This window comes from Electrona antarctica (genome assembly GCF_951216825.1).
Source record: "Electrona antarctica genome assembly, chromosome: 19".
Taxonomy (NCBI): domain Eukaryota; kingdom Metazoa; phylum Chordata; class Actinopteri; order Myctophiformes; family Myctophidae; genus Electrona; species Electrona antarctica.
Genome location: NC_136800.1, coordinates 29845160 through 29873158, shown reverse-complemented (window position 1 = coordinate 29873158; position 27999 = coordinate 29845160). Strand labels below are relative to the sequence as shown.

Below are 27999 nucleotides of genomic sequence, written 5' to 3'. Positions count from 1 at the left end.
ACACCTGTGGTGTTTCATTAGCCGATAATCATACACAGCTTGAACGTGGATGACCTTTATAGTGTTTTGGATAGGTGAGAGCTCAGCTGTTACCGTGCGTGCATTGCAGAACAGTACACTACACATTTATTCAAATGGCGTGGAGAGCGGGCGGGGGGTGTAAGAGCTTTCTATGCGTACTAGTATTCTTTGTGGCTGTTTGTTCATTTAGTCATTGCACAGAACCGGCAAGGAGTCAAACGTCAAATTCTGTCAAATTAAAAGGACACGGGACGTTTTCTCAGAATCACAGTAAAGCAGACAGTTCAGGGAGGCTCATAATTGGGCGCAGTCCTCTGAAAGGTGCTATACTCAAAGAAGTCAAGTTTGCAAACAATCCATTGGATTATCAGTCAGACCCGGGTAAGAAAATTAAAAAAGTATATTTGTGTCATGCTCAGTACTGTACACATTTACTAAAGTATTGTAGCCTATACTTTGTACACCTATTTCCTTTTTTTACTTTTTTTTATTTTTTATTTACTTTACTGGAGTATTTCTAAATTGCAATTATTTTACTTCTACTCTAACTCCACTACATCTCAAAGGCAATATATATCTGAAAACTGTAGGCCCCGCCTACTTTTGATCTCTCTCTCTCTCTCTCTCTCTCTCTCTCTCTCTCTCTCTCTCTCTCTCTATATATATATATATATATATATTTTTTTTTTTTATAAACAAATTAACATACTTAAACAAAAATACATTATCCACAATTCCACATACTGTACATACATACTACACATCGGCTACATATCAACGCATTATGAGTTTGTAGATATGCAGTCCGGCAGCCAACAGGTTTCTTTTGTTCAAAGTGGGAAATTTGGTATATATTTCTTTTTTTATTATTGGCCTAAAATATTGTCTATACATACATTCATGAATCCACTGGCTGTCGGTATTGAGTATTATAGGGGTTTATATGCTTTATGTAGCATGTGACATGTCAAACTAGGGGGTTTTCTAGCCCGTCTCCGGACCCCCCGGGTTGAGCTCCTTTGGACCTACCACGTAGGGTCCGGTCTCACCGGCCTCAAGCGACATGGGATGCCATCTGATTCCCCCTGACTTAGCCCTGTGCTGCGGTGTGGGTGTCGCGCTGACATATTCCAAACGAAGCATATGAACGCTATAGGAGACAACGAACCATCTGACCCCCCCCGCGAACGGCTCAGAAGCCGTTAAGTATTTTTAATGTTTGTACGACCGTTTTGCCAGCTCTGAAATTCTCTCTTCGGTCCCTCCTTGTTGACATCTCGGTTGGCTAGCTGCGCCTACGAGGCGCGTAGGGAGGCGCTGCTAGCCAACCGAGATGCCGAGAGGCGGTACAATGGGATGTCAACAAGAGAGAATTTCAGAGCTGGCAAAACGGTCGTACAAACATTAAAAATACTTAACGGCTTCTGAGCCGTTCGCGGGGGGGGTCAGATGGTTCGTTGTCTCCTATAGCGTTCATATGCTTCGTTTGGAATATGTCAGCGCGACACCCACACCGCAGCACAGGGCTAAGTCAGGGGAAATCAGATGGCATCCCATGTCGCTTGAATCCGGTGAGAAGGAACCCTACATAAAGTCATCAAAATGTCAGAAACTTTAACGTAGGGTTCCGAAAGGAGCTAGGGGTTTTCATGATTCTGAAATCATTCCAAGCATTAGTCTCGCAGGAAAAATACTCCTTGGGCTAAAAACGGCCATAGCCACTTGCCCAAATGTGCCCAAAATGTGCTGACCGTCACCTCATCACATTTGTGATGACGGCATGTCCGTTTTTAGCCCAAGGAGTATTGTTCCTGCAAGACTAATGCTTGGAATGGATTCAGAATCATGAAAACCCCCTATAGTCCGGCAGCTGACAGGTTTCTTTTGTTTAAAGTGGGAAATTTTGTATATAGTAGTTTTTTTATTGGCCTAAAATATTGTCTATATACATAGTCATGAATCCACTTGCTGACCGGCTGTCACTATTGGGTATTTTTTTTATAGGAGTTTCTTGTGACCCTACCATTAACATCCTGTCAAACTAGGGGGGTTTCATGATTCTGAATCCATTCCAAGCATTAGTTTTGCACAAAAAACACTCCTTGGGCTAAAAACGGCTATAGACGTCAGCACAAATGTGATGAGCTCAGCACATTTGGGCAAGTGGCTATGGCTGTTTTTAGCCCAAGGAGTGTTTTTTGTGCAAAACTAATGCTTGGAATGGATTCAGAATCATGAAAACCCCCTAATTTGACATGTCACATGCTACTTAAAGCATAAGGAAAGTTTGACATTTTTGAGTACACACTATACCACAATATACAGTAGCCTATACAGAGTGGGTCTAGGCCGTGTTTAATCAACAATGCAAATTATTTCAAATCTGATGTATTTCAAATTTGCAATACCCATGGATGGATTGTGGACTGGGCCAATGGGGCCAGTGCTCAACTAGCCTTGGAGACCACAGGCGTTTTAGTGCCCAGGGGACCCCCGTCAGCAGTCAAATATTTGGGCCCCTCCCTCAGGCCCCTCCTATATCTATCCGGTTTCTGGCCTTGACAGTGCATACATCCAAACAGAGAATCTGATTAAACAAGGTTAAACTCATTTGCCACTCTATTTGCCACTCAATGTATGCATGCACATCACATACCATCTATTAATTTAAGGACTATTTGACTTTATTTACAAAGCTTGGGAGGCACCAGCGCATGTGTATGGAACAGCAAGCTATGACCGTGCATCAGCACAAAAGCTGCTGCAAATGAACCCAAAAGTAGAATGTACTCCAGAGGCCATGAAGCTAATGGTCCTTGACCCTGGTTCTACCCCAGGATCCTTGTTTGTTGACAGAGGTAAGTATCCATTCTCCAGTTGATTAATGTATTCATGCTTCATATGGGTTTAATTTAAATCAATGTTACTATTGACAATTTGACAGTACTGTTAGATTGGGTCTATTTCCCCCACAGGAAGTCTCCTGGCTCCTCTACCTTTGTCCAAGTTGCCAACAAGCTGTGGCTATTCTTTGACATCAGCAAGAAGGCATCTGATCTTGGTCGCACCATATGATGGCTGTTTTGTCACTCAGGAGGTGAGGTAGTTTTTGTGTGTGTGTGGTGGTGGTGGTGGTGGTGGTGGTGGTGGTGGTGTTGTGTGTGTGTGTGTTACACAATAGTTTGCTAGGTTATGTTCTAATGATCCTTCTTGCCAATACATGTGATACTTGTTGGAAAACTTTATTTTCCTTCCTTACAAATCCGTGTAAGGAAGGATTTGTGGGAAGAGCATCAGAGGTCGAGTATGGAGGTTATACGGGATGCACACACGAAGATTAGACACACCAACGGACCGACATGTGGCAACAGCGGTCGGACATGCGGTCAAACATGCGCTGCTCTTGTGCTTGCGGTTAGATTAGGGTTTGTGGTAGGTTGTCGGGTCTAATGACAGTCGGACTAATGGTATGTCTAAACTAAAGCCTGTACCCGGTTAGGCCCATAGGGTGCATGTCTTTGGTCCGACGTCCTAACAGTCCAACACACAATAGTCTACTCCTAACCGCACGGGGAAGCCACGGGTGAGTCTTAGGGCCGATTCATACTCCTATTTTACCTCTGTAGTGCCGAAATGATTTCGGCTCGTCAGAAATTTTCAGTAGCACCGAAGAGCCGACTTTAGGACGGTACCCCCCCCCCCCCCCCCCCCCCCCCCCGAACCTCAAATGACGTCACGTTGTAGGCTCTACATGGCCGAACCGACTTTTATTCGGCTCTAAAATGGGAGTATGAATCGTGCCTTAACCAGCCACATTATGTCGGAGCCACTGGTGAGTCTGAACTGGGAGTTTATGTCGGACTGTTGGTACGTCGGACTAATGTATGCCCCCCATGCCCATGAAAATTGTGACTGCTGAGCACTTAAAATGTTCTTTTTTTTTTTAAGGATGATTGCTATGTTCTACCTTTGCAATGGTGTGGGTTACCAGTGAGGATGTCATGTCCTGCCGTAAAACAATCCAACCCTCCTGTGGTTTCCTGCCGGGCTGAAGGCATGGTGGTGACCATGGAATGGATTGTGTCGGTCAGTGACATCAAAGTGAAATGCAAGTAATTTTGTTCACAGTATATACAGATGACAGGACATGGCAATAAGAAACTTAATTGTTGTCCAACAGTAAACAAAACTAATTGTTATCCAACAGTAAATGATCAGTGGGAGCCGTTGATGAAGGTCTCATCCACATGTGGATTCAGTGTTGTTGCTCATTCTGAGGGAGTAGTTATCTCTGCTCGCTATGCACCCTGTGTACAAATGAAGGTATAACAACCAGTCTTTTTTTTCTTCTTTTTCCCCCCCCCCAACGATTCACAACAAAGCTTTTAGACTGTCATTTGTCTTCCAGGATGGAATGTTCACCTTTGGACTGTCTGGAAATGGAGAAATTAAAGTTGCATGTCCACCACAGTTAAAACCTGCACAGAGTCCAAACCAGCAAGTTCCCTCTAGCCCATGGAGCCTACATCCAGTTCCTCCCACCCTTGCTCCACCATTCAATCAATTTCCATTGTACCCCTGGCTACTGCAACCACCTGTCACAAAGCCTCATAAGACCCATCAGGTGGATCAACCTGACCAATCCAAGCCTGATGGTCTCCCTCTTATTCCTGATGAGAAGCCCGTACAACATAAACCTGCTATACTTTCTCCAGTTACCCATGCACCTAGGGGTCCTGAGCAGCAGCCCATCTACCCGTATCCATTGTCTACTCAACAACCAACATATGAATACGAGTATCCCCCTGACTTTTCTCCTGAGCCTACTACTGAGCCACCAGTAATCAACCCTCCCGAAATGCATGGGCCACCAGTAACCACCCCTCCCAAAATGCCTTTTTACTTTCCTCAGACACCACCAGTAAACGAAAATCCTGGAGAAATGTATTTTGACTTCTCTCCTGAGCCTACTACTGAGCCACCAGTAACTGAGCCACCAGTAATCAACCCTCCCGAAATGCCTTTTTACTTTCCTCAGGCACCACCAGTAAATGAAAATCCTGGAGGAATGTATTTTGACTTTTCTCCTGAGCCTACTACTGAGCCACCAGTAATCAACCCTCCCGAAATGCCTTTTTACTTTCCTCAGACACCACCAGTAAACGAAAATCCTGGAGAAATGTATTTTGACTTTTCTCCTGAGCCTACTACTGAGCCACCAGTAATCAACCCTCCCGAAATGCCTTTTTACTTTCCTCAGACACCACCAGTAAACGAAAATCCTGGAGAAATGTATTTTGACTTTTCTCCTGAGCCGACTACTGAGCCACCAGTAATCAACCCTCCCGAAATGCCTTTTCACTTTCGTCAGACACCACCAGTAAACGAAAATCCTGGAGAAATGTATTTTGACTTTTCTCCTGAGCCTACTACTGAGCCACCAGTAATCAACCCTCCCGAAATGCCTTTTTACTTTCCTCAGACACCACCAGTAAACGGAAATCCTGGAGAAATGCAATTTGACTTTTCTCCTGAGCCTACTACTGAGCCACCAGTAATCAACCCTCCCGAAATGCCTTTTTACTTTCCTCAGACACCACCAGTAAACGAAAATCCTGGAGAAATGCAATTTGACTTTTCTCCTGAGCCTACTACTGAGCCACCAGTAATCAACCCTCCCGAAATGCATGGTGACTTTTCTCAGCCACCACAAATTACAGCAGACTCAGACACACAAACTCCTCAATCTGGGATTACTTACAATTCTCCTGTTCTTTGCCCTGAGAATTGTATATCTGGATTTTCTCATTGCTGTCCATCAATCTCTTTCCATCAACATTACCACTATTCTGTTTGTCCCGGTGGTTCACAACACGAAGCGCCTCCATATCAACCAAAAGATCAACCCCAGGCTGCAGTGAATACCATACTGAAGCTATATAATCAGTTTTATGATTTGCAGCCCAAGGTCCTATATGGAGAATCATCTGATGTGAATGATCACACAGAAACCAAACCCATCTACTACAATACATATGATCAACAGAAAGATTATTTTGTTCAAAATGATGAACCTGTAGAGGATCTGTGGCTTTCTGCCAGTGAACATCAACACTCCTACATGCAAGACTTTGGTGGGTTGCCAACCAGCGACGATGACGACCCTTCAAAAACTCATAAACCTGTGCACAGACATAACAAATCTTCACAACATGAACATCCAGTGGATTCTAATTCTGAGCCAGATGGTTATGAAGGTGGTAAAGACAAACTCTTTAAATCTCAGCCACGTGCTAGTTATCCAGTTCCTTTGCCTAATGAAGATGATCAACTTCCAATAAATCAAGAATTAACTGAAAGTGCGTCATTGGCTTACCCTGTTCCAAATGGTCATAATTCACCCACATTGACCCCAAAGCCATCTTTAAGTCCCTCCAATACATCTTTAAAGCCTGAACCACCTGAGTCATTGAAGGATGAGCGGAAGTCCAAAACACAATTGGGCTCGATCCCAAGTGTTCCTCCACAGGTTTCTGGTCAGCCATCTCAAACGCAAGACTCTGAACTTGAAGCTTACCACCAATCAAAGGGTATGTTTTGAATTTCCGTGAATGAATTATTTTGTCTCGTCATAGACCCATCCCTTACGGGATTATAAAACACCAAAAACAAACCATATCACATTCACTTCCTTTCTGTGAACAAAACCTTCTACTGGGTAACAGATTAAGTTGTAATTAAGCCTATTTCTTGTCTTTTGCAGGACAGAAAAGAACCAATTGAGACAGTCATCCAAAGCAGAGGTGGTTATCTTTTTATTGGGAATAAATCAAAGAAAACAGACCTGCTGTGTTTTCTTCTTAGTACATTAATGTTGCTGTTTAACATTTGACTTTTCATGGAATGCATCAAGGTTGGCCAGTTCAGGAGCCATTAACAATGTCTTATTTTATTTACCTAGTCTTGCACCTATTTTTCTAGAGAAATGTAATGAAAGGTACACTGTCCTTAAGTGTTTACCCTGGTTACATGAACTTCAGAGCTAGTGCTCCATGAACATTGACCTCTTAATGTAAATATGTTGGCTCATGGTAGTATTTACCCAAATCAGAAATTGTCGGTCTTTTTAATGATAAAATGACTTAATCTGAGGGGAAAAAAGATGCTATTTGTGTAATGTTTCAACTTAAAAAATTTATATTTGGAAACTTATTTAATTCCAATTCAGATTTAAAAATAAAAGATTTTGGATTTAAATCAAAATGTATTTTGCTACAAACGTGCTTCTACAGCCAAACAAGCAATTATTCCCAGTTAACAGAAATACCTTATGTTTACCCTGCATGAACTGAATGAACCGAATGAACTGGATGTTTTTGGAACTGTCCAAGGATGGCATAATACATCTTTGGCAAAAGTCCCTGTGTTTTGCAATTGACCTTGAAAAATGGGGCATGAATGATTCAACACGATAGGGATTAGTTAATTCACAACCTTGTACACAGAAAAGCTATCCATAAGGCCTCATGTAACCTGTAAAGAACACATTCACCTTCACGGGGTGAAAAAAACATTTGTATGAAAATCACACATTTTGTAATCTTAAAGGACCCTTTTCAATCCATGTCCATATAATTGGTGTTAATTTTTTTTTTCTTTGGATGTTAACTTTCCAGGAATAGAAAGCCTGCAGTGTCTATTAGCTTGGATTCCCTATCAATGATGTCACTAGTAGGCAGGTTTCTGAACTGTCCACAACCCTCCTTTGAGACGCAGATGGAGTAGGGAAATCTTTTAATAATTACTTGAAGACCATTTTATGAAGATGGGTTGAAAGTGGTCCTTTAAACATTTGTGTGAATTGAATGCGTTTTACAAAGCACCTTAATGACACTTATTACATTTGGCTTGTATTGGCGTGTATTTTGGGCATGTCATGATGGTTGAAGACGGGTTGACATTTCTAAAAGTTCAAAAATACCATATAGATATAAACTTGGCTATTTTTGTTATTAAATATATAAGGCTTATAACTCATGCGCATGTGTGGGGTATAAATCATTAATACTATTTCAAACCGTTTTTAAGCAATACACAACATTTATGTGCTTTATTTGGTGGTTTTATTGCATAGCACCAACAATGGCCCTTGCCATATGTGGCACCTATATGTATAGCAGGAAACATTCCTGCAAACACAGTCTGTGTTGCCTTTTGACCGATCTGAACTATCTAAGTATCAAAGTATCTAATCCTCCCTGGGCACATTGGCACTAGATTAATGGGTACTGCCGGCATAATAGCAGGAATGTCCTGAGCCATGTCGGCTAGCGGGGCCTCTCTCTTCACCACCACGGCAGGGGCCTCAACGCTGACTGTTTTGCTGATAGAGTCACTGGCTGACGGGTCATCTGCAGGAGCAGGTTCCGCTGCAGCTGCTGCACCGAGGTCTACCGCAGGAGCGGGGTCCGCTGCAGCCAGAGAGAGGTCAGCAACCACCGCTGGGGCCACGGGCACCAATTGGGCCACATTCACTGCTGGGGCCACGGGCACCAATTGGGCCACATTCACTGCTGGGGCCACAGGCACCACCTCATTGGATTCGGGTGACTCCCCAGACACAGACAGGAGGAGGGTCAGGGCCGGATTGTGGAGTGGGGTGAGCTTGTGGTGCCGCAGGCCGTGCTTGGCCGACAGGGTGGCCGTGTGAACGGGGAACAACGGGGCCGCAGGAGGGGCGTGGGCAACAGTATTGTTGGCATCCATGACAGGAATCTGCAGAACGAAGATGCAATTGTGAAGAAGTGAGCGATAAAAGTGAATTGTGCCTGATTTGTACTTTGTTGTAGTACACGTCAAACATATATTATAGAGCATTATATAATTATAGAACAGCTATTTCCGGCTTGCATAATGTAACACCTGGGACTCAAACCTGGGTCTACTGTGATGGAAAGGGACAGTGGGACAGTCACTAAAGGCAACCATCTTATCCACTAGTTTAAATGGGAATCCCCCTTGACCAGGGGAGATATTAGATTTTCATGCAGAGGCTCTGAGTCATTATGATTTCTACATAGTCTGTGATGTTTTTGTAGTGCTATTCTCTTTCTATTTTCATGTAATGTATTCAATGTACTACTCATATTTGCACTTATATTTTAGATGTTAATATTTTGTGCTACTTTTTATTGAGGTGTGTCAAATTGTTTTGGTGATGCGTGTGAGGCTGTGAGCTTTGATTGAATTACTGGATGTAGGCATGTAGCCAATGGACAGGGAGTTGGGGACCTACTCGAATCGGGTGGTAAATGTTTGGTGGTCACTGTGATGAAGGTCGTTCATTAATCATTAGTAATTAAAGTATTATTTTTGCACGTTCTAGTGTGCAGGAATACTCTGTATTTCACATACTGTCTACATTACATTGCGAAAGAATTGCTCACTGTTTTTTTCAAACTGAAAATGGGGAAAGAACATGGTAAGCTTGTTTCCCGAGCGTTTCCTATTTTTGGCATGTCATTATAGGCTATAGGCAAAGATAGCCTAGGCCTATTGCTTAATTTATACACGTTGTACGCTAGTGTCTTATGACGAAACTGTTGCATTCCTAGTGGTTCTAAAAACATGTTCATGTCATGGACCCCCAAGTTGGTGAATAGTTGAAGTATAAAACGGGGATCAATAATTAAACGGATTCCTCATTCAGCTGGGGACCCCCTGGAACCCCCCCCCCCCCCCCCCCCAAGACGCCCTGGGGGAACCCGGACCCAAATTTTAGAACCACTGGCATTGCAAGGCTAGCCTGGCTAATAAGCCAGACTAATATCACACAACACTGTCGCGGTATATCAGTCTGGGCTGGCTCCACTTGGATTTCATTTCCCGGGGAACATTTTCTCTTTGACGCAATTGGTCAGAGCTACTGTCAGTCAAAAGTCTCAAGCATTGAACGTCACTGTACCAAAGCCCGCCTATATTGCATACCGTGTCCCGATTGGTCCGACCTGTTCTCTGCTGTAGGAAAGAGGCGTGCTACTGAGCCTCGCCAGACCGTAATCCGCTGGTAGGCAACTTTTTTTTGCCAACGGCTGATTCGGTCTGGTTTATTAACCAGGCTATTGCAAGGCATCTTGTAGATTCATTATATGACTGTCAGGCTAATCTTACCAGACTGGGGAACATTTTGCAGTCCACTGCGTGTCCAAAGTGCAGACCTTTTGCGTTACAAAATCCACGTTGCTGATGGAGAAAGGAAGGAAAAGTCACACTTTTTTCTCTGCACTGTGTCTTTAATCACATTCATTTGTTATTGCTGCTGCCAGCAGTGATCTGTTGGTATATTGATGACAACCATTGGTATTTTAAGCAAACTATTTGAATGTCTATTTTTCCTCTGTTATTCTTTGACAAAAACATTGTATTTCATCCTCTTCAGATACTTTTATTTATTTATTATTCAAGAGACATAAACCTTGTGTACTTACAGCCATTGCATCATGGCTGGGGACACAGTGGTCACCGGTGCAATTAGCCTCTACAATGAGAAATTCCGCTGCATACATGGCTCCACCAATCACTATCTGTAACATACAGTTGAAACATATTTGTATACTAACAGATCCATTCCTATTGAACTTGAAGGAAAGAAAATCAGTTTAGGAGACACTTAGGCCTACCTGTGACGACATCCTCCCAACCTCCGCCACAGCAAACGATGCTTTGACTGTGTGGTTGTTTAAGGTGACCAGAGAGGCTTTGACAAAGTCCAGACCAATGGTGTCATTCAAGGGAAGCAGTGTAGCACAGCCCAGGCAAATATCCTCTGTAGATTCTGCATGTCATCAGAGCAGGAGAGGTATAAGCGCACGTGAGTGCACATGGGGTTGTACATATGTTGCGTGCACGAGTGCGTGTGTGTACTTGTATTACTTGTATGCTGGTGAAGGCCAAAAGTCAAGATAAATAGTAGAATTTGAGAAATAGACATTGTGAGCAGGACAATAATGATCCTGGTCCTCACAAGATAAATAGTTGTTTAATGGTAAAAAAATATATATATACTCTTCCGGTTGCGCTTAGGGTTGAAATTAGGCATTTTGAGGTTAAGTTTATGCCATAAATGTGGGAGGGATTAGAGTAATGGGCCTGATTTATATATTTGAGAATCATTGTGTGCGGGTAGATCTTACATTTTCTGTGCGTGGCACCGGCCCGCAACTATAGGTATAACTCAGGCCTAGTCTAGTCTAGTGGCCTAAAATTATAAAAGTAGAGTGATACCAATGTACCCAAGGTGTGTGTGTGTGTGTGTGTGTGTGTGTGTGTGTGTGTTTTAAAACCTTCTGTTTTACACTTGAATGCCTGTACAGACATTGCACCACCCACGTTTTTCAGAATCACATCACAATCTCCTTCAACTGCCTGAAAAGACAACAAATGCATACATCCAGAACCGATTAATGATATTCTTGTATTAATTTATATTATACTTGTGCATACAGTATATCTAGTGTTGGTTGGTCTCTGTCTATATATTTCATGTTTATCTTATTTTTAACTCTGATCTTTACATATCTCTGCTGCTCTTTCATTTTGGTTCAATGCCTGAAGTTCATGGCCTGCCAAAGACTCACCGTTTGGATTTTGGGTCTGACGGTGCAGTTGGCCAGTGGTGTGGGATCCTGGATGTGACAGTTGGTCTCCAGAAGGTCCACCTCCATGATATAGAGGTCATCTGCTCCAGGCTGAGCAGAGGACATAGGAGGTTTGGATTATATGAAAACTATCATCAGGACTGGAGCCGTAGTGAGACTAGGCACTCAGCTTTTTCATGCTGTGAATTTACTACAAACAGAATTCACAGTATACATAATTGAAGATAAGGCAGATATGCACACCTAAAATGTTGCCAACAGGTGCGTTTAGGACAAAATGAGAGTTCAAATGCACACCATCACAAATCTTTTACTCAACGTTTTGGTACTTAGACCTTCATCAGGACAAACATCATGTTGATACAGTCTAAGGAATGAAACATAATTTTGTGATAAAGGTTTTTGCAACTTCTAGACAATGTGCAGGATCTTTCTCACTGTATACAGAATCAAATTTAGAGTGGGCCCATAACGGTAACATTCATGTTTCTGTGTGATGCAGAACAACCTGTTGAGTATGACAGTCATGTTTGTAACCTGGTTACTCTACAACACTGGCACTCAAAGTGGGACACGGGTCATTGAGGGGGTTCCTGTGGGTCACCAGTAAAATGAGGAAGAGTTTAAACACTTAAGCCCTATTAAAATGTTTGGCTATTCAAAAACTGCCACACTACAAGCTCACAACACGTAGCATCGTGACTCCTGTTCTGAGCTTGTAGATCGGCTATTTAAAAATGTTGACAAATCTCCTCTTATGGGGGTGCCTGGCACAAAATCGCTTCAAATGGGATCAAATAATTATCAATTTGGGGGTCCTACATTTGAGAACCACTGCTCTATACGACTCTAACTGCACCACCTGTACACCAGCACACTTACCTGCTGAAGAATCTTGATGTCTTCAACTCTGTTGAGGGCGTATTTGTAAACGTGGTTGTGCTGGGTGTTGATGAAGTCTTGGGCAGCAAGAGCAGCAGCCTCAGCCTCAAGGGAGTCACATGCAGGATGGACGTAATTGGGCAGCAGAACCGCTGCCCGTCCGCCTGCTAGCAGTCCCAGAGCCAGAGTGAGGCACAGGAGAGTCATGTTCGAAGAGATGCAAAGCAGCAGAGCGAACAAAGCAACAAGTAAGTGCAGGTACTATAAGTGAGACAGAGCCCATGCACCCATACCCATATATCTCTTGTACTTTAAACAGAGCAGAGCCAAGGTAAACACAATGATCATCCCGCTGACTCCTGCGTCACATGGCCTCTGGTTTGGGATCACAGCCAAAATAAATGTAAGCTGGCAAAGTCTAATCTGGAGTGAACCAGTGCATCATGGTCAGAATTCTTGAAATCACAATCCAGACTATAGTTATCTTTAGTTGCTGTAGACCAGCAGGGTACAGAACCATCACCAAGCCATGACTCTGAGGTCTTAAATGTCCTACATGCTAAGATTGGTAAGATTGGTACTCAAATCTTTTTCAAATATTTGGCCACAGGGCCATTGGCTATGAGGGACACCCATAAGAGAAGATGTACGTAAAATGTTTTCAAAATGTATCAAGGAGGAGTAAGATTTACATACTTATACATAAATAAGCAAAAGGTACATAATGCCTAGAAAAAACTAGAAAAAGTGCCCTTCTGGGCACAGGTCTCCACCAGTGTTGTGTGATGTTTGGCAAAATGTTTAGGAGTAATATATAAACGTGTGTGTGTGTGTGTGTGTGTGTGAGAGACACGGCTTGGCCTGTTGTAGCGCCACCATGAGGCTGATTTGAAAACTGTCAAGTGGCATTTCTTCCTCAGCCTAGTGGGAATATACATGCACAGTTTCACCGCAATCGGACGCTGCGTTGAGTAGTAGTTGAGTAGTAGCGATTTGTACAAAACGGGTACAAAGCGGGCTACTCCTGAAAAGTTTAGAAGCCAATCGTAGCCAATGAGGGTGGATTCTGAGAAATCAAACAAACCCGTCTTGATCACATGACTATGGAGAGCATGTGTACCGATTTGCGTGAAATTTGGATAAAATCTGAAGGAGTAATATTAGAAAATGTGTTTTACATATGTCGGCCTACTGGTGGCGCTATAAAGAGCAGATGTGAAAGATTTCAGGCAAAGGTTTTTCCTTGGCCTCTAGGGAGTTGGCATACAAAGTTATCCACAGATCCATGCAGTTAGAGGTAAAAACACTTTAGTTATAGCGCCAGTTATAGCGCCACCATGAGGCTGAGTTGAAAATGTTCACATGGCATTTCTTCCTCGGCCTAGTGGGAATCTGCGTGCACAATTTCACGGAAATCACACAATGTGTTCATGATTTGCAGCATTTTGTTTGAAACTGAGCACTCCTGCGGACTTTGGAAGCCAATCTTAGCCAATCAGGATGGAGTCTGAGAAATCTGAAAGACCTGTTTCGTTGAATGGCTCTAGAGAGACTGTGTACCAATTTGTGTGATGTTTGGACAAAGTCTGTAGGTGTACTGTCCAAAAACTTGTTTTGCACAAAGCGGCCTCCTGGTGGCGCTATAACAGGCCGTTCTGGAAATTCTGGGGCAGAGGTTCATCGTTGGCATCCAGGGAGTGTGTGTGCAAAATTTGGCATCGACCGGGTTAACGGTGCCAGAGATTAGCTGTTCACAGACGGACGGACGGACGGACGGACACACGGACACACGGACGGACGGAGTGCAAAACATACTCTCTCCCCATGCCTTCGGCCTGGTGGAGACAATTATATGAGGTTAAACATAAGATGCAAAATAGTGGCAACGCATGGTAGGTCTACATAGCAGCAGGTATGTCATGTGGTACAGTAATCTCTCAAGAACAGATTCTGTGCTGCGCTACAACAAACAGCAGAGGGTGCTGTTTTTTTCTGTTTGTAAATGCATGGAAGATGCGAATGTAATCCATTCCTAATGGATGAAGCCTTGGCCTGGAAGAGAGGTCATCAGGTGGTCTCCAACCTTCTTAGAGTGTTTCAACCTCTCCAGTTGGCGGGTCAGCAGTGATTGGCCAAGTCACTGCCCCTCTCCTCCATGCTTCCAGGTATAGACAAGTCCACGGAGGGGCACCCCGGGCGCCGGGTGTGTGTAATCTGTGGGAAGTATGTGTCTCTGATGTCTTGGTATAGTGGGCAGGTGGTTAGAAAGTGTAGCTCTGTTTCTACCACATTTTGTGTGCAGTGGGTGGATAGTCTGTCTTCCCTTGGGAGCGGTGTTTGTCTGTGGCGGACTTTCTCTATTGCAAGGCTGTGTTCACTGAGTCTGTATACCTAGTCAATGCTTTCAATGTATTCAGCCAATGTATATTCTCTTTTTAGTGTTAGATAGCATTCCATTTTGCTTTGATTTTTGGTGGTCTCTTTCCAGTATGCCAGGTAGCTTTCTTTTTGTTTTCTTATAATCTGGTTAAATCCAATGGGGTTTCCGTCTGGTGGCTGTGCTTGCATTTGTTTATGTAGTCCCTGGACCAGCTGACTAAGGGGGCATCCCTGAAGGTTTTCTCCATGATTGAGGGCTATATTATGGAGTGTATCTGGGTTGTTTTCTTTCAGGTGGTCATGAAATTTAAGTGCTCTTTTCTTTATTTTGATGTTGAGTGGGTATCTCCCTAATTCTGCCCTGCAAGCATTGCCATACAGGGCAGCTAATATTGTTTCCTATATACATTCTTTATTTGATTTAATGCATGTCACATAATGCAAATAAATGTTTTATGCACTGTATCAGTGCATTGGTTTTATGTGTGTAGCAGAGTGGCTCAGAGCCTATGCCTGATGGCCTCAAAAGTCTAATATCTCCCCTGGTCCATAGGGAATAGGGATAGGCTATCCCTTCTTTCATGTGGGAGACCCGAGTTCGAATCCCGGGCGTTACATGTGCAATTGTGCATCTGTCTATTTATGTAGGTCAATACTTCTGGTTCTGGTAGCAGTTGATTGGACTGGAGGCACAATTCATGTTGCAAATAAATTATTCATAAGTTCAGTACTTGATTGAACTTGTCTCATAGAATATATCATGTTAAAATCATGTTCTGTAAAAGAGTAGACACGCACATGCACTCTCTCACACGCACACGCACACACACACACACACACACACGCGACATTGATTGGATTGGTAGGGATTCCAGTGACGCAATACATACGCGACTGTGCCACATGGAGAGGTAAACAGCTGTTGTCGGTCGTCAAGATGCGTGGTTACTGTGGTACGAATTCATATTTAACACTTTTGTTTGACGATCTTCAATATGCATGTCTATTTCACAATGACTGTTCATCTATTAACTCAAAAACGTGGATACAACACCATATAGTTGCAGCTGAGGTTAAGAACACGTTACCATGCAGAGGCTAGTGCAGAGCAGAGTAATCTAGTAAGAGTAGACGGGGATCAATTCGCTTTGTATGTTGTACATCCGGTCTAGAGCGGATACGGGCTGTGCTCGCGCATGTATCATGGAGGAAAATGAGCGGATACAGTAGGCGGGTTCTAGACAGGATCTGAACACTGAGCAGTAAATAAAAAACCAAGCTACTTTACAAATATAGCTAGCTAAAGTAACTAGTACTCAGTCTTCATAAGTCACTGAGCTACACACTAAACTCTCTTTCAAAATAAGTTGTCAGCTACACTACAAGTTACTAAAATACTTGCCTGAGGACATTACAATTGAATGATTGAAGAAAACGCACATTGATGGTAAACACTGTTTGTGCTATGCCATGGGAAATGAAGTTATGTGATGTGATGACAAACTGTTGTGCTACGTTGATTGATATGCCATGGAAAATTATAAAGGAGCTTTTGTCAAGCTACTTAGCTACAATGTGAAAAAAGAAATAGCTTAAACATACAATGGTGGACCCTATGGTGGACCAGTAAACGAGTGTAATGCTTTATGGTGGCGTCCACAGTTAACAGTTTCTGTATGTGCTTGAAATGTACCTATTCTGCTGCTGCATACCATTAATAAATACTTCAATCAATCAATCACTTGAGCTATGAATTGAGCTATACTATCATTCTGAAATGAGTGGAACCGACCACAAGCTACCGAAATGTTGTTAAGCTAAACATAGTTAAATTGCATATCACTGGTTGTAACAGTTTTGTTCTTTTTAAACAGAGGTAAAACGTGATTGTGGTGCATCAGCTGAATTGAAGCTGGGAAGAAAAGGCTGCTCAATAATCATCTCTTCGCTGACACATGATGACTCTCCATCCTTAGCATTAAATAATACCCAAGATGTACATGATGATGCAGCAACCTCACAGCCACCAAAGAAAAGTAAAGACTTTGTAAACAAAAAGAGGAAAAATAAGTTGAAGTCTTCTGTAAACTGTGTTTCCCATCCCTCACCCAAGAAGAGACGCATTGGTGCCAACTTCAGGTTTTGGTTGTGGAGGAACTGGAAGACATTGAGATGCCGTCTCTGGATGTCAAACGTCAGGGGTCGAAGAAAACTCCAAAGATGCTTGAACAGACACAACAACTGCTCCAGTTCTACCACCAAGACACGGTCCCGGAAACGGAAAGTTGAAAGGCACTGCATACAGGACCAAAGGGAGTTGTCAAAAATAACTTCAGCCCTCGCCAAAGGCCGACCGGTCAAAGAGAACTCTCTCCAGGACCAGACAAAGTGTATACCTCAAGTCGAGGCAGAATCCTTAACTACCAGAGATATTAGTCGTAGTGCTAGTCAAAGCGGGCTAAACAAGATGGGACAATCTGAGGGAATTCAGGGAAAAGACAGCTCGGTCCAGTTCTGTGAACATAAGACCCCACCTGCCCTGTCATCATGTAATAATGCCCAAACCCTGCAGGTCAGCAGTGAGGACCGTGACATTATTAGACACGTTAAAAATGCACAAAAGGAACAGTTGTTGTCAACGGAAAGGCACAGAGAAGCAAGCTGCTGTCCTGTGCCGTGTAAACGTGTTGGTCTATTAGAACGGCGTACATTCACTCCACTTCAGGGGCCCGGCGCAGACACACATACTGGTGGGAGCCGCGGGACGAGTGTCCCCTGTAAAAAGACTAATCGTAAGATGCGGCCATCTCCAACCCAGCAGCAAACTGGCATCAGCGATGAAGTTCTGAAAAAGGATATACAGGGTATAACAGCTATTTATGGATGGATGGATAGCTAAATACTTATTTTCAAATGTTTCCACTGTTTGTCAAGCAGGACCATAGACCACTAGTGGTCATTGAGAAATGTTTTAAAATGTAAACATTATTATTTTTGTTAAATCTAAACAAAAAAATATTTAATTTAAATGATGACTTGGGTTTGATATACTTAGTTGCGCTTGGTGTTGCACACTGAAAATAGCTCACAACTTGAGCTTGTAAATCAGCTATTTTTCGTGTGCAGCACCAGTATGAAAATATTGTCTCTGCTGGGTGGAAACCTCATATGTCCAAAAACATATTTTTTATATATTTTTTTCAAGATTCAAATTCTGAAATGGCGAAAATAGCTCATCGACAAGCTCAGAATGTGTTGCTGTGCTCCATGTTTAGAATGTAGAATCTGCTATTTTGGATACTTTTGTGTGACGCTGAAGTATTATCTTAAGTTGAAATCTCGATATTAGATGTTTCTGCCCGACAGCAACGATATACTGTATATATATATATTGTTGTGTAGAGTGGTTGGGTGGTCCTTGAGGATTGTAAGGGCCGATTGCCCGATTCATACTCCTATTTTACCACTGTTTCGGCGCTGCAGTGCCGAAATGATTTCGGCTCGTCAGAAATTTTCAGTAGCACCAAAGAGCCGACTTTAGGACGGTACCCACCCCCCCCCGAACCTCGAATGACGTCACATTGTAGGCTATACAGAGCCGAACTGACTTTTATTCGGCTCTAAAATAGGAGTATGAATCGGCCCTTAGAAATATGCTCACAAAGGTTGAGCTGGCCTAGGTGGTCTCTTTCATGTTGCTTTGAACTGTCTGTTTTGCATTCTCTTTGTAGAATTCCTTGACGGCTTCTATAGAATGTATGGGAGTTTTTCTGCGCTACAGGAGAAAGACGCATTGACACACTTGAGGAGCAAGTTTAGAATGGACTTCAAAGAAAGGTAACATTTTGGGCCACGTCATTTTTGAGTGCCGATCTCGTCAGCCTTTGCTGCGTGTCACTCCCCATTTCTCTCCCCATTTTGTGTCAGCCTACTGTCTGCCCCCCCTCATTTGTAAATGAATGCCATACTTAGGTGACAGGTCATACTACAGCGTCACACAAATGCATCAAAAGTAGCAGATGCACAACTCACTAGCTCGACACGTGCCGAGATATAGCAGTATATCTCGCCACTGTCTGGCAGAAACCCTGTATTAAGTATAAAATTGTTCAACTGTTCATGGTGGGGACTCCCTGGAACCCCTGGAATGGACAAGTATGAGCAAAGGTTCATCCTCTCATTGTTACATATTTCAGTACGAGTTTTGAAACGTAATATTACATTTTATTACGCTCCCAATATAGGGTATGCGCGTGACATCATCATACCCGGAAGTTATGTGGGAACGCCTACTGAGGTGCCTTCCACACGAACGGGCCGCACAAGTTTGTAAACTGTATTAAAGTTTCGAGCGTCCACATTGCAGTTGTGTTAATTATGCATGTAGTCCAGACGAGAGCTCCGGACACCCAGAGAAAGCTGCGTGTAGTGTAGGCTATATTGTGCACGACCTGTAAAATGGTGGCATTGTGGCATAATCATTCAGTAGGCTACTGGGCATAATCAACAGTAGCTGATGTTTTTCTTTATTTTCATTACAAATCATTACAATTTTGATGATTTTACATAGGCCTATACTAATATTCTCATATACCCTATTCTGCCAGAAGTAGGCTACAAAGTATACTGTACATAAGCATGAGATTCATAAAGTTTTCAGATCTTAAAGCTTACAAGGCAGCATGATGCATTGTGAATTTATGAGTTTGACTTTGGAGATTGAATATATTCACCGTCAGATAATTGCTCGTTAATACATTGAATCCACCTGTTGCCTGCACAGCGCTAAACATTTTGCCTATAAATCTGCAGCTAGTTAACAAGAGAAATTGCACATAGGCTATACAAAAGGATAAAAAAGAGGAATTAGGAACAGTGAAAACAGGCCGTTTATAGAGGAATATGGACAGTAAACGATGTGTTTATCCTACCTGGGGTCTCTCAATGCAAAGCCGTTTTGATTAAGTTACACAAAGGCTTTGCCATGTCATTTTGTCAGCTTGCTTGCAAAGAAGAGCAAATTGAATCATGGATAGCACCTTCAGAATGTTTTATTTCAAGCCAAGAAGACGAAGCACTTTGACAGGTCCATGCGTGCTGTGCACTGCGCAGGAGAGAGGGACGGACAGACAGCGGTGTGCGGGTGTGCTGCCTATCTATACAGCCTATATACTAATCTATTCTACACTACACCATTAGTAACAATAATGTAGAAGACCATCCGTTCTTTTCTTGGCTTTCCAGATTGGTAATCACCATAATTTATATCTGTTCTCTGAAAATAGCTCATCTACAAGCTCATGCACTGGCTGCAGATCGGCTATTTTCGGAGAAGAGATTTATAGACATTATGTGCACTGCAAATATAAAAAAAATAGCTGTGATACTGGAGGTGGAAAGTCTGGTGACGTGAGGTTAGTTTGGAGGGGACGAGGGGACTATTGCAAAAAGAAAATCAGCAAATAGGCGGTATTCGCTGTACACAGAGACGACAAAGTCGCGTCTCCAAAGTTTGCCACTCTGGGAGGTGGTTTCAAAATTAGCCGGTTAAGTCCCCGAAAACGCCGTCTCCGTGTGGCCAAAAGGGCAGATCAGCTAAATAGTTGTGCGGGTAACGCAGAATACGTCCTCGTCTGGACACCACCTGAGTTAAGTGGTAAAAAACTACTTTCTGGCCTTGACAGCCCATACATCCAAACAGAATCTGATTTGATCTGATCTGATTTTTGATTTGATCTGACTCACATTGCAACTCACTTTGCCACTCGATTTGCCACTCACAGTATGCATGCGTATACCCTCTAATAGAGCGTACATTGTTTTGAGGTCCAGTAAGACATCTGTTCTTTGGATGTCTTTCTTGGGATAATCATGTTTTGTCCCCCATAGGAAGATTCTTTTTTCCCCTTTTTTGGCACTAGAATAATTGTTTCTCATTCCCATAGGAAGAGCTGGATCTTGTCAGAGGCAGAAACATATCAAGCTGCAGTTGTGAGGAGACCGGTTCCTTCCTTCCAAGTGGTCTACAAGAAACACATGCTGACACTGGAAGATCTGTCTTCACTGGAGAATGACAACTGGCTCAATGACCAGGTGGGTGTTCCCAACAATTCTCTTCTATGTAGATCAGTAGTTCTCAAAGTGGTTTCTAGGGACCCTCAGGGTTCCTTGAGGGCATTACAAAATTAAATGGAACCAAATGGACCCGAACGTCCAATTGGTTCCAATTGTACACTCAGAGTTATGGCAAGGCAAGGCAAGGCCATTTTATTTATATAGCACCTTTCATACACAAGGCAATTCAAAGTGCTTTACAGAATAAAAACAAATACAGAGTGCAACAGTGCACTTTAAAATGAATACAGATTATAATAGATATTAAAATAAGATATAGGAGCATATACATTACAACAAATACTCCCACCTTTGATAAAAACAGAAAACACAGCCCAGGCAAGACCTAGCTGTTATTAGACATCATTGGGATAAGCAATGTTAAATAAATACGTTTAAATACGTATGGAGTCCTTGATCTTAAAAACTTTGAGAACCAATGATATATACTGCTGACCTTGAAGTGGAAGCTGATTTTGGATTATCTGGGATTTGTAACTCATTATGGTTCTTATTCTTTAAGGTCATAAACATGTATGGAGAACTGATTATGGAGTCTTCCCATCACAAGGTAATTTTCAGTGCTATATACATTATTTGTTACTAGACCGGAGACAAATATCATTTGAATAATTGGTATTAACATTAGCATAGATTTAAAGGTAGGGCATTTGATATCTTCATAAGTGTAAAATTGCTAGTACTCATTGGTTGGTAGTGTTTGTTCAGTAACAGGGATCTCCCCGTCCCTCCAGCTCTTGAATAAACAGAAAATAAATTTTCAATTTTATCCAATCAGGAGCGAGAACTCATACAGGATGAACAAGTGTAATTGGAAGTGATGACACAAATAAATGAATATCGGACCTGGAACAATTAAAGCTGATAAATGGGTACTTTCTCCTGATTGGCTGAAGATTTGGCCACCCAACTGAAATTGTATTTTTAATGGCATTTATATCTCTGGGACCCCAATTTATATTGTAAAATCAATGTTAATTTAACTCTTGAGTGTGTACAAATGGAATCAAATTTGGTTCCAAACTATCATTTAGCTGGGGACCCCCTGGAACTGCCTCAGGGACCCCTGGGAGTCCCCAGACTCCACTTTGGGAACCACTGCTGTAAGGGATAAGGCACCGGCAAAAATAGGGCCCATAGTGCTTTTGCTTTAACCTTTTAACAAAAAAACAGTATGTTTTAACCAAAAAATATCATGTACCGTCTTACCCTACCTTTAATCATGCTTAGATGAATCCTATCAGTTCTGTACTAGGGCTGCAACTATCAATTATTTCCTCAGCGATTACGGTATTCTATCTATTTGTTTTTCAATTAATCCTAACACAGGAATTGTTTCCACTCCATTGTCTCCATGTTTTTAGGTCCATTTTTTCAACAGCTTTTTCCACCGACAGCTCATCAACAAAGGATATGAGGGAGTTAGGAGGTGGACAAAACAGGTCTGTTCACGACAATGATAAACTGTCCAAACACTGCTTGCATTATTACCTGGGGTTCCAGAGGGAACCCTATGTACATGAAATATAGTAGAGCCGTTACAGATCCCAAACTCAGAAAGTATACAAAATAGAATGACATGGGCCCTTACTGGCCCATGTTGTTTCATTTGTACTCTCTCAAGAGTTCATTTTTACACTGAGATGTTAATTGGGATCTCAGTGGTAATTTGTTTTTGTCAAATGGATAATTGATTGCAGGTTGAGAATCCCATAACTAGATGGATGTCATGTAGAAGGTGTAATTCGTCTCTGTCAGGTGGTATTGGAAACATCATATGTCCAAAACTGTTCAGGATTTTCAGGATTCAAATTCATTTTTATAGTTTTGTGTGACGCTGTAGTATGATCCAGTAGGCCAGGGCATTAATTCACCCAAAAGAAAACCCCCACAAAAAGTCAAAAAGCAACAAATGACTGTAGCTAGTTTGCTCACGCTGGTGTTTACCTCTTGCCTTGCAGGTAGATCTGTTTTCCAAACAGCTGCTACTGGTCCCCGTCCACCTGGACGTCCACTGGTGTCTGGTGGCTGTCAACACTGTGGAGAAGAGCCTCCATCTCTACGATTCCCAAGGCATCGTGTTCAAGATTGTAGCACAGGTATTGATGACATTGCATCAATAATCATATTTGAACTGGGGACTCGGGGACCCCCCAAAGTAATCGTATTTTGAACTGGGGACCCTCCAAAACACAAATATTTGAACTGGTTACCCCCCCCCCCACCCTGACAAGCACTTGGAATTGTAGGAGTTGAAGCATTTAATTTAGTTTGACTCGGTTACACACAAATATTGTGAAAATAGCCTATCTCTTAAAGAGCAAATATGTAGACCATGTGAATATGGTCAATGATACTGCTAGCATTTATGCTTCCGTTTGTGTCCGTCCACTTGCCCTTAGACCTGTATTGTCATTTGTCACCTAAGTCTAAACCCATGTACAATCAGTCTAAGGTGCGAGGGATCGTTATGTGCAAATCGGAGGTGGGGACAAAAATAACTGACACTTAATCTTTGTTTACTTTCTAGGACATCATGAATTACCTGAGAATAGAGGCAAAGGAGAGACGGCAAACTATGTTTCAAAAAGACTGGACTGTGTCAGTCAAGAAGGTACAGTATATCGCTTCACATTATCTGCATAATGGGTAGGGCTAGGGGCTGTTAAATCAAACTAATTGATTTAATCGATCATGTAAATAATGTATCATTGTTGATCTAATAAAATAATTGATTAACACTCGAGCACTACTTTGGGCATGTTATTCTAGGTGAAAAGCTTCAAAAACCTTTAAAAATAGAGAAAATAGCAGATCTCTTGTCTTTTCATTATTCTGCATGACACCAGCTGTTCTGCAACCAAGTATAAAATGATGCTTAAGCACTTAATTGATTTGTTGAACAAAACATACAATAATCACTATGGAAATAACCAATAGTATTTGTTGCAGCCCCTTTAATGTGTGCTCTCAGTCTCCACCTTAGCTTCTCAGCACAGGAGCTTGTCTTTGTCAATATCCAGCTTTAGAGCACCACCTGGTGGAGCTCTGCTGAATGGGCCAGTTGCTGTGGAGGACTATGATGAACTTTGTTGATGTTTTCTCTGTTCTTTTGCAGGGAATTCCACAACAGACCAATGAAAACGACTGTGGCGTGTTTGTCTTGGAGGTATGGGCATGTTTCTCTACTGTGATATGAACAGATTAGAGCAGGGGTCTTCAACAGGGATCCAAGACCCCTAGGGAGTCCTCAGAGTTGCTACAGGGAGGCTGCCAAATCTTTGTGTGATAGGAACCTTTTTTTTTTTTACAGTAACCAATTGAACCCTAGCATCCCTATTCTGAGGGGAACATTAGCTGAAAATAGCAGATCTACAAGCTCAGTGCGAGGCATGAGCTTGTTCAGCTATTTTCAGCAAAAAAGTTTGGTGTTGTAGGGGGGAAAAGAACAGACCAATTATTGAGGGTTTTATGTTAACTGTCTAAAAATAAAAACGCACATTAACATGAATCCAACACAACGCTACAGAATGATAGTGCTGTCAAACAAGTCTATGAAGTCTAATCTATGTAAACTTTTAATCAACACAATTTTATACAGTGGATCCAATGTAGTCATTATTTAGCTCTTGTTTATTCTTTTAATTGGTTTAATATTTATAATATAAAACACAAAGTTTTAACTTACACTTTTCTAAAATAGCAAAAATGGCTGTTTCGTGAAGTGATGTATGCTTGTGGACCGACTAGTCTATTTTTGCTAACACAGTTGAAATATGGAGATACAGTAGCAATGTTCTTCCCCAACACCGACAATCTTATATTTCATCACTACACTATCAGCGCCACGACAGTGACGATATTATGCAAACAAGAAGCGTCTGTTGTAATTGACTCATTCATTTCACAATTTGATTTACTTGTCTGTCTGCTCTTTCTCTCTAAATCTCTCTCTCTCTCTCTCTCTCTCTCTCTCTCTCTCTCTCTCAGTACTGTAGGTGCCTTGCCTCTGGAAAGCCTTTGGCCTTTGGACAGAATCACATACAATTGGTGCGGAAGAGAATTTACAAAGAGCTGTGTGACTGTAAGATCCAAGAATATTAAGGCCGGACTATGACCCTGCAAACACCCGCCTCAGCCTTCCTCTTCCTCCCATCAAAATTTGAATGTACAGTATGTATGATGTTTGCTGTCGTGTCGGGCAGAAACCTATCTCCATATTCTTGTAAATTGACGCCCTATTGTACTTAACCATACTACAGCGTCACAGTTTTTAATAGTTTTATTTGGACAAATGGGGTTTTCACCAGACAGAGACTATGACACACACACACACACACACACACACGCCGGCAGAAGCCTGTAAAGTCACCGCCAACTCCAGAAAGTGTCAGCTACTCAGCTCCGGACTAACATCGGAGTGCTAAGTGACCCTGCATTACACCAGGAAACACACACACACACACAACACACAATGTTTCGGGTCATTCCGACACACACAAAAAGTTGAGATTTCACTCGTGCCAGACTGACAATCCTCAAACTATTTGTATAATTCCAAGTGGTCTATACTCTGTGAAGTGTATATTTTCGTGTGCTTTGCACAGCCTTTGCTTCAGACCTGCGGTCACTTCTCGCCTTGGCTTTAAGGCGTCTTACTGGTGATTAGAGGGGAAAACTGTAACCACTGTGTTGATCCATCCATACGATGGATCTTCGCCGCCGGGTGGACAACTTGTATGTCCAAAACCGTTTGTTTTTCATTATTATTAAAAAATACATAATTTGAAATTGTAAATAGCCGATGATACGACACGTTGGGAGCTTGAATTTTATTAGTTACACTATTAGTTATAGTTATTGTCTCCTCCAGAAGGCTTGGGGAGAGAGTATGTTTTGCACTCTGTCCGTGTGTCCGTCCGTCCGCATGTCTGTCCGTCTGCGTACAGCTAATCTCAGGCACCCAATGTCTCCACAATGGCCTGTTATAGCACCACCATGAGGCCGACTTTTGCAAAAAACACGACACACACAGTAGCTTGTAAGTGAGCTTGTAATGAGGTGACTTGTTTTATAGCTACTGTATGTGGCTCCACCTAATTTCAAGGATTTGTAATATAAATATTCTCATTGAAGGCGACATAAAAAAAACCGTTTATAGAAACACTGTTATCTCATTGTGGTCTGAAGTTTGTTTGCATCAAATGATTCAGCCACTGAGCGAAATGTTATGGTTGGCACCTTAATAAAAAGTAAAGTTCTTATACTGACGTAAAATGTCTTGTTCATAATTGTAAACCACTCGGTTTGCATTTCTTTTATGCATTTATTGCATTTATTGTCATACAGATCAAGTTATTTTCTATGATTTTGACTTATATATTATTTTTTGCCCAATAGAATACATGTGAATGAAAATAGGTCTGATTAGGGGTACATAAAACATTCAATGTATTAGAAACTGTGTTCCTTATAAAAAACAGCAATGTAAGGCACCGTAACTATACAATTTTATGGTTTTCAGTATGAAAACCAGAAATATTCATACCTATATTTATATGTTGGAAGTCCCATCAAATTGTGCAACATGTTATGCATCAGTAGGTACATCTGCTAACAACATACAACATTTTTCACTTTGCATTTCATTGCTGACCATGTCAGAACACATCAGTTACTATAACTGTACAGTACAGCCCTGCTTTTATTGCATACAATCTTACTTATTACATTTCCCCCTAGTTCTGTTGCTTTGATCTTGGAATTGCCCCACCCCTCTTTTATAACCATGAACCTGGAGTCCGGGAAAGGTTATCAGGGGGTCCCCAGCAAATTGAGGTATAGTATAGTTATAGTATATTGTGAGCTTGTAGATCTGTTATTTTCAAAACATCTTGAGGGAAAAAAAGGAATATGTTTGAAACATTTGAACACAAATCTTGTAAAGGGGTCGCTGACACAAAATATTGTCGTGGCCAAATGCATATTCATTTCTAGAGTCATTGAAATAACAGTCTTAGATCATGGCCTAATCATCATAATATGCCCATCCCCATTCAACTTCTGGGCCATCGTCCATGCGTAGGAGGAGATAGGAGAGGAGCTGGAAGAGGTTCTGCCCCACGCCCATGAACACGTACAAGTAGAAGTCACTGATGTCGATCTGGCATTGCTGGCCCGAGTGGTTTACATCACAGACGCACTTGAAGCTGTTGACCTGGTTAAAGCAGTAGCCTCCATACAGACAGGGACTGGACGCACATCTATCCACGTGTCTTTCACACCTGGCAACGAGGGAATCAATAAGGGAATGGGACAGGTAATTAGGACTGTCTGCAACTGTCAATTATTTAACTGTATTATATCTACCGGTATTACTTTTTTGATTAATCAAATGTTTTGTTTTTTGTTTTACATAAAAGATTAACCACGTAAGCAAGTAACTTTGTCGCACAATAGCCAAGCTTGTAGGCTATATCTACTATTGTAACCACTAGGACAGCTTTTGAAACGTATTGGAAAGTTCTGCCTATATGACATGCCCACAATTGATGAAGCATCAATTATTAATCGATTATTAAAATACAACATGGGTCCACCCATCTATCGACGGCCGTCAGCTCCTGAGACTATCCCCGCACTATGAGTCTCGCCCTACCATTACATGGATTCCTCAACCCGTTCCACATTCACATTCATTACGTTTCAATAAATCGTTAAACTTAAGTAGAGGCGTGGTCTCTTACTAGTGCATGTACTGTGTATATCCTACCATTGTCCGATGAACCCTGGCAGACATTCACACATGTCGTCCATGTCGGAGCAGTTCCCTCCGTTGAAACAGCTGTAGTTCCATCTCTTCTTCCCCCGGCACACAGATACAGGCAGTGTAGGAAACCTACGAGACACACAATAGAACAGAAGA

At 42.1% G+C, this 27999-nt stretch overlaps 3 protein-coding genes and 1 long non-coding RNA gene across 5 annotated transcripts in view; 2 read left to right on the top strand and 2 right to left on the bottom strand.

Annotated features, from left to right (window-relative positions):
• Positions 1–53: 53 nt before the first annotated feature.
• On the top strand, positions 54–6864 carry LOC306943419. The gene is made up of 7 exons (XR_013792403.1): positions 54–402; positions 2718–2879; positions 2997–3118; positions 3970–4129; positions 4229–4344; positions 4430–6611; positions 6785–6864. It is a non-coding gene; the product is annotated as an uncharacterized lncRNA (long non-coding RNA).
• A 1296-nt stretch (positions 6865–8160) lies between these two features.
• On the bottom strand, positions 8161–12767 carry ahsg2 (alpha-2-HS-glycoprotein 2; the record flags this gene model as incomplete). Its single annotated transcript, XM_079529305.1, has 7 exons — positions 8161–8796; positions 10192–10263; positions 10509–10604; positions 10701–10855; positions 11364–11445; positions 11658–11768; positions 12561–12767. 7 exons carry the CDS (start codon positions 12765–12767, stop codon positions 8254–8256), a joined length of 1266 nt encoding a protein of 421 aa, XP_079385431.1. The 3' UTR covers positions 8161–8253.
• A 1837-nt stretch (positions 12768–14604) lies between these two features.
• Positions 14605–26338, top strand: LOC306912546 (uncharacterized protein). Of its 2 annotated transcripts, none has more exons than XM_079488852.1 (10): positions 14605–14725; positions 16814–17803; positions 18671–18776; positions 20885–21032; positions 21577–21624; positions 22439–22516; positions 23036–23173; positions 23605–23688; positions 24193–24243; positions 25065–26338. In XM_079488852.1, the coding sequence occupies exons 1-10, from the start codon at positions 14716–14718 to the stop codon at positions 25176–25178; spliced, it is 1767 nt and encodes a 588-aa protein (XP_079344978.1). In that variant the 5' UTR covers positions 14605–14715; the 3' UTR covers positions 25179–26338. The 2 variants fall into 2 exon arrangements, with proteins under 2 accessions (XP_079344978.1, XP_079344977.1); XM_079488851.1 differs by lacking the exon at positions 14605–14725 and adding an exon at positions 15765–15892.
• A 661-nt stretch (positions 26339–26999) lies between these two features.
• LOC306912543 (protein crumbs homolog 1-like) overlaps positions 27000–27999 on the bottom strand; it is an 11225-nt gene continuing 10225 nt past the window's right edge. The window contains exons 8-9 of the mRNA XM_079488841.1: positions 27847–27972; positions 27000–27358 (exon numbers count right to left, since the gene is read on the bottom strand). Coding sequence (XP_079344967.1) covers positions 27103–27358; positions 27847–27972 — 382 coding nt within the window. The 3' untranslated portion in view covers positions 27000–27102. The remainder of the gene's footprint in view (positions 27359–27846; positions 27973–27999) is intronic.

Excerpts from the sequence above, each read along its gene's own strand:
- LOC306912546 (XM_079488851.1), top strand. Across the intron at positions 21,033-21,576 it reads ACAACTGGCTCAATGACCAG|GTCATAAACATGTATGGAGA; the intron begins GTGGGTGTTCCC and ends TTATTCTTTAAG. Across the intron at positions 22,517-23,035 it reads TTAGGAGGTGGACAAAACAG|GTAGATCTGTTTTCCAAACA; the intron begins GTCTGTTCACGA and ends CTTGCCTTGCAG.